This window comes from Piliocolobus tephrosceles, chromosome 1 (genome assembly GCF_002776525.5).
Source record: "Piliocolobus tephrosceles isolate RC106 chromosome 1, ASM277652v3, whole genome shotgun sequence".
In the NCBI taxonomy this organism is placed as follows: domain Eukaryota; kingdom Metazoa; phylum Chordata; class Mammalia; order Primates; family Cercopithecidae; genus Piliocolobus; species Piliocolobus tephrosceles.
The window spans coordinates 152,449,528-152,455,674 of record NC_045434.1 but is presented as its reverse complement, the minus strand read 5'-3'; the positions used below and the strand labels follow the sequence as shown (position 1 = coordinate 152,455,674).

Below are 6,147 nucleotides of genomic sequence, written 5' to 3'. Positions count from 1 at the left end.
AAAAAAAAAAAAAAAAAAAAAAAAAAAAAGGGTTATGGCCCAAAGCAAGGAGCCTTTCAAAAGGCTTTCAAACAATACTTTCATATATAAGTTATCTTATAAAGTCATTCAAAATAGACTTTAACCTGGAGCCTCAGTCACTTAGCCAAGTGTATTCCCAACCAATGAGGATAGTGGTAGCACTGAAAAAAAGAACACACACACACACACACGCACACACTTTAAAATTTAATTTTTTAAGAATTTTATTTAGAAATAAAAGAACAGACCAGTTGTAGTGGCTCACGCCTGTAATCCCAGCACTTTGGGAGGCTGAGTCGGGCAGATCACCGGAGGTCAGGAGTTTGAGACCAGCCTGGCCAACATGGCGAGACCCCATCTCTACTAAAAATATAAAAATCAGTCAGGCTTGGTGGTGGTTGCCTGTAATCCAAGCTATTCAGGAGGCTGAGGCAGGGAGAATTGCTTGGGAGGCAGAGGTTGTAGTGAGCCAAGATTGCACCACTGCACTCCAGCCTGGGCGACAGAGCAAGACTCCATCTCACCAAACAAACAAACAAACAAAAGAACCATTAAGGCTGGTATTCTGGTCTCTATTATAACCAAAAGTTCTTTTTATTTTTTCTTTCAGCATTAAAAATGTAGTATGACTAGTGACTAAGTGCATTTGGTCTCTTATAAAAGAATAATAAAATACTGCATTTAAAAGTATGTGTGCCTTGCTGGCTTTATTTCTTTTGTATGAAGAAGTGGAGTGATGATGTTCATATTGCACTAGCCATGGACAGGCCCAATTTCAGCTATCTGCAAGAGAAAAAAGCAAGTCTATGCATACTTAAAATAATAACTGCTACCTATGTAATACAAAGATCTGTTGTTCTAAATTCAGACACATATTCCCTTCAAGGTATTGAATGGTGAATCTCCCTGAACATGAAGGGACACTTTCTGTTTTCAGCAAAATGACAAGATTACAGACAAGAATATAATAGTTTATTTTTAAGATATCACCTTCATGGATACTGTAATAATATATTTTAGGCACATATAATTTTACCTATTATAATAAAAAATACTAATAACAAATACCCTTCTTCTAAGGAGAGTCTTTGCTCTTAAGAAGAATTTATTTTAGGCCAGGCATGGTGGTTCATGCCTGTAATCCCAGCACTTTGGGAGGCCAAAGCAGGGGGCTCACTTGAGCCTAAGAGTTCCAGATCAGTCTGGGAAACACAGTAAGACTTGGTCTCTCAAAAAAAAAAAAAAAAAAAAAAAAAAAAAAAAAAAAAAAAAAAAAATATATACACACACACGCACACACACACAAAAAAATTTAAACAGGTGTGGTGGCCTTCACCTGTAACCTCATCTACCCTGGAGGCTGAGGTTGGAGGATCACTTGAGCCTGGGAGGTCCAGGCCACCAGTGAGCTGTGATTGTGCCACTGCACCCCAGCTTGGATGACAAAGTGAGACCCTGTCTCAGAAACAAACAAAAAGTGCTTATTTTACTTAAAAAAATAAAAATAAAAATAAAAAACAACTATGAGATGTTAAGTTTGATGATTACTGCCATTTTACAGAAAAAGAAATTAAATTATCTGATTCCTGTTTTCTAAGTTGTAGGCCTATGCTATATCAAATGGTATTTAATCATACTGTTGAATGGCTGTTCCCTTAATTTCCAGCTACATTTATGATCATTTCAGCTAAACCTTAGTTACTTGAATTACACAGAGTTGGCATCTGCATGGCATCTGGTATGAAACTCATCAAAGGGTTTGAATTCTGGGGAATAGGGAGAATTGTTTAACATTAATACAGCCTTTTGCCCCAAATAAGAATTTCCATTCACAAAATGTTAATCACAATAGCTGAATGCTTATTGTGTATCAGACACCTAAGAGCTTTGCTTAGAAAATCTACCCAGTAATCTTGCTAATTCCTGGGACTCTCTTCTTCTCTCTCTTCTTATTCTGTCTCTTATTAATCCCAATGCTAAACTCATCCAGCACCTTCATAACAAATATTTTGTACAATTTGCGAAAAGAATCATATGCAGAGAGGTATGTTATATGAAGTGGCCACAGCCTTACACCAATTCACCTTGCTCTCCAGGCCTTCCCTCTTCCTAGAATGAGATTCTTCTTCTGCCACTCCCAGACACACTCAACTCCCCTGTGTTTCTTCTTCTACACCAAGAGGACATACTAAGGAATTTTTCCAACAATATCTAGTCTCCCTCTAGGAGGAAATTTCTTACCAACAAAAATTTGTCCAGTTTAATACATAAGCAATATTTATCAATTTTTTTAAAAGTAGGAAGTGCTTATACTCTACAATGTACCATCCTGAAATTTGTTGAAATGCAAAGATCAATCATGGAGGAAAGCAGCTTATGAAAAAGTTACAGTTTATTCATTTGATGTGATGAAACATAAATAATTAGAATCTATTGAAAAGTGTTATGAGAGGAAATGAGAAATGGCAATTTAGAGGACGGTGAAAGATTACATACAACTGAAAGGAATCAGGAAAGGCTTCCTGGAAGAGGAAGCTCATTATCTGAACTTTGATGGGAGTGGTGAAACCACAGGCAGAAATCAGTAGAAGGGCAGTCCTAGTGGGAGGAGCAACATGAACAAAGATGTAGTGGGGGCCACGGTGGGGAAGATTCCACCAGGTGTTTCAGTCTTCCTGGTCCATAAAGTATGTGTTGAAAAACTGTTGTGGGTAAAGTCAAGGGCAGAGAATCACTTTTTAATTTGAATACCAAGGTTAAGAATCTGATTTTTTTTTTTACTCTGTGAACAGTGGCAAGACCAGAAGGAGCATTTTTATCACGTTAAAACCATAATTTCTATCTCACTTTAACAATGGATTTATTATCAGGAAATTACTTCTGCCTAAACACACCATTTGCTAAGCTTTATTGATTCTAAGAATATGCATTTTCTGCAAATAAAGAATTGTATCAATTAAACATAATCTTCAGCATTTTATCTGCTATTTATATATTGTCACTGTAGTTTTTATTTTCCAAAATACCCTTTAAAGTTCCAAATCCAAGAAAAGATTTTAGTATCTAAGTCATACTGTGTAAAATTGGCTTAAGTAGATCTTGAAGTTTTTGGCCTTTTGATTTCCTTTTTAAAATTTTTCATAGAACCATTGCACTGAGTAATAATGATAATGAATTCTCCCTTTATGACTCTTAAGACATACCAGGCCCTGCCTGACTCTGGATATGAACTAGATACTTCTCTGTCCCACTGATAAATGGAAATTCCCTGTAGTCCTGACTTATACATTTAATGATTATAGAGAGAGTCTTGGGTTTTATAGACATAGATATAAAGGCTTTATATTGAGTATTCAAATTAATAAATTTAAAGTACATTTTCTTTTTTATTTCCCATATCAACCATGGGATAATAAATGTATAGAGTGCAAATTGCAACAGCAAGTTAATGTGTATATCTCCGTCAGTCTCATGCAAGTCACTTTTCTAAAATACACTTAATTACAAATGCATTTGGGGATTTTGGGCTCAGTTATTTTAGTTATAATATACTGAATACATTAAACTATGACTATATGCACATATAATAACTAACAATGTCAAAGCATTTAGTTTTGTTTTAATGATCACTGTGAATCACCAAATCAGTGTTTAAGGTATAATAGTAAGAATATAAAATTTTATTGATTCAGAATAATTAGAGGAGAAGGCAACTCTAACCTGTATGAATCTAAATTATAATTTTTTTAATTTTTTATAAATTCAAGATAAGAAAAAATACATTTGACATTTATTATTTAGTTATTAGAAATAAAATGGGCAAGAAGGAAAAGCACTATACAAAGCAATTTTGCTTATAAATATCGAAGTGTTGCTTTAAGGAAGAATGTTGGACAATAGTATCATCCTTTTATTCCACCGTGGATTTATATACCCACAGCTCTAATGTTTAGTGGTAGTGTTTGTGGAATTATTCTTATAGGATATGTAACCTGACAATTAGGGACACATCTAATTAAGCTCTTCACATTCCATTCTTGCTTATTATGTTCATTTAGATGCATTTGTCAATTTATAATTGCAGTTAATTGAAATTTTTTAAATTTTCTTTTTTTTTAAAGGAGCCCGCTACATGAAAAAAAATGCAAGTCAAAGTGGTCACAACCTAGAAGTCTGCAGAGACAGGAATAACTAGCAAGTAGATACTATGTTATTTTACTATGCTTAAGTATATAGAATTCAGTAGTGTTATGGGAATTTTACTCTATAATTACCAAATAGTCTTGTAATTTTAAATTTATACTTAGCAGTTTTCATGTTAACATATTTCACATCACAAAAATAATTAGGAAGAAACATGGATCTCAGGAAACTCATTTTCTGTCAGTAATAATGAAATTCCTTTCATAAGAAACATGAATTTAAATATTGTATCCTCTCTCAGGTCTTATTTTTAGAGCCCTTAATTCAATACTTATTCCTTCATAAAAAGAGTAAATGAATCTCCCTATGTCTTGTGACATATTTATCTACTATGTAAATGCATTGGTTCCTCTCATAAGCCTTTAATAAATATTATTTTATAATAATGCTTCTAAGAAATAAAGTGAAATTATATTCCTTTTTGAAGGTTACATTTCAAAAATTCAAGGTGATTTCAAGTGAAATCCAGGCACAAAGCAGGAGCTTTGCATTTATCAGTATTTCCTGACATTTTCAAGAAATGAAATTGGAGGTTCGATGATAAAAGCATGAAATGTTTAGATAAATGGATAAAAAATGAATTTAAGAATGTGGGAAGAGTAAATAAGATTATTTGAATAGCAAGAAGAATCTTTGAAAATCTCATTGCTCCATGTTAAAGTGGTCAGAGTTGATTCTTTATCCACAAATGTATCTTGAAGATTGTAATAGAATCAGAAAATATTAAATCTAAAAGGATTTTCGAAAGTATTTGCATAAATATTTCACTGGTATGGAGAAGGGAACTAAGTTTGCAATTAAAAACTTATTTTACATGTATATCTACATATATACATATATTTTTTTCAAGATAGAACTTAATACAGCTAGTTCTTAATTTAATAGGACTTATTTGATAGTAATGATAATTAAAATATACATGCAAAGAAAAATGTATACGAAATGATGACAGTATCCATAATCAAACTTCTGTGCATAAATGTTTTATATTTAAAATTTTATAGTAGTAGATATTTGTATAAACACAGAAAATGTGTAAAATTGTGTTTCAATTACTTAGCAGTACAGATTCAAAAAAACATTATATAAACCAACAGAAGTTTCTTCCTTTTCAATTTTCTTTGACGGCTTTGTGAATGACAGGTCATGAATGATAAATACTTCACAGATAAACTCTATCTATATATATACAATTGGAACCACACATTTTGATAAGAAGAATACTAAGCAATAACTCAACAGAAATGAAAAACATTTTTATAATGAAAATTATTAGTCCTTAGTGTATTTGATTTATAAAATTAGACTCTTCATCTTAGATTGCCATAAAGTGGCACATGCTTATCCTATGAGGGGGTGGAAAGGAAAGCACCTTCAAAATTCAAAGTTCAGTTGGACCAACTTCATATTGAAGGAGGGAAAATTGTAAAACTGTGTTTATAGATACCTTGGTAGTAGTCAATATCAGTTTTAGCTCAGAAGGAACTCTAGAAGGCCATAATTTAAAAGATATTGGAGAATTGAAAGAAAGAAAAAGAGAGAGAAAGAAGAAAGAAAGAGAGGAGGGAGGGAAGGAAGGAGAGAAAGAAAGAGTAAGAGGGAAGGAAGGAAGGAAGGAAGGAAGGAAGGAAGGAAGGAAGGAAGGAAGGAAGGGAGGAAGGGAGGAAGGAAGGCAGGGAGGGAGGGAGGGAGGGAGGGAGGGAGGGAGGAGGAAAGAAAGAAGAAAAGAAAAGAAACAGGGAGAGAAGGAGGGAGAGAAAGAAAGAGAGAAACAAAGAGAAAGTAGAAAAAAAAGAGGAAATAAAGGAGAAAGAGAAATGAAGAAAGAAGAAGAGAAAAGAAAGAGAAGGAAAAGAATGAAAGAAAGAAAAAAGGAAGGGAGGGAGGAAGGAAGGAAGGAAGGAAGGAAGGAAGGAAGGAAGG

The 6,147-nt window shown here is 33.4% G+C and overlaps 1 protein-coding gene across 5 annotated transcripts in view; it reads left to right on the top strand.

The window, feature by feature from the left end:
- The window catches only part of LRRC7 (leucine rich repeat containing 7), a 544,610-nt gene that overhangs the window by 146,491 nt on the left and 391,972 nt on the right, over positions 1 to 6,147 (top strand). Inside the window, exon 3 of one of the 5 annotated variants that reach the window (XM_031935212.1) lies at positions 4,143 to 4,219. The exons of the other annotated variants lie outside the window; for them this stretch is intronic. Within the exon in view, the coding sequence (XP_031791072.1) occupies position 4,219 (1 nt within the window). The 5' untranslated portion in view covers positions 4,143 to 4,218. The remainder of the gene's footprint in view (positions 1 to 4,142; positions 4,220 to 6,147) is intronic. 5 annotated transcript variants of the gene reach the window in all.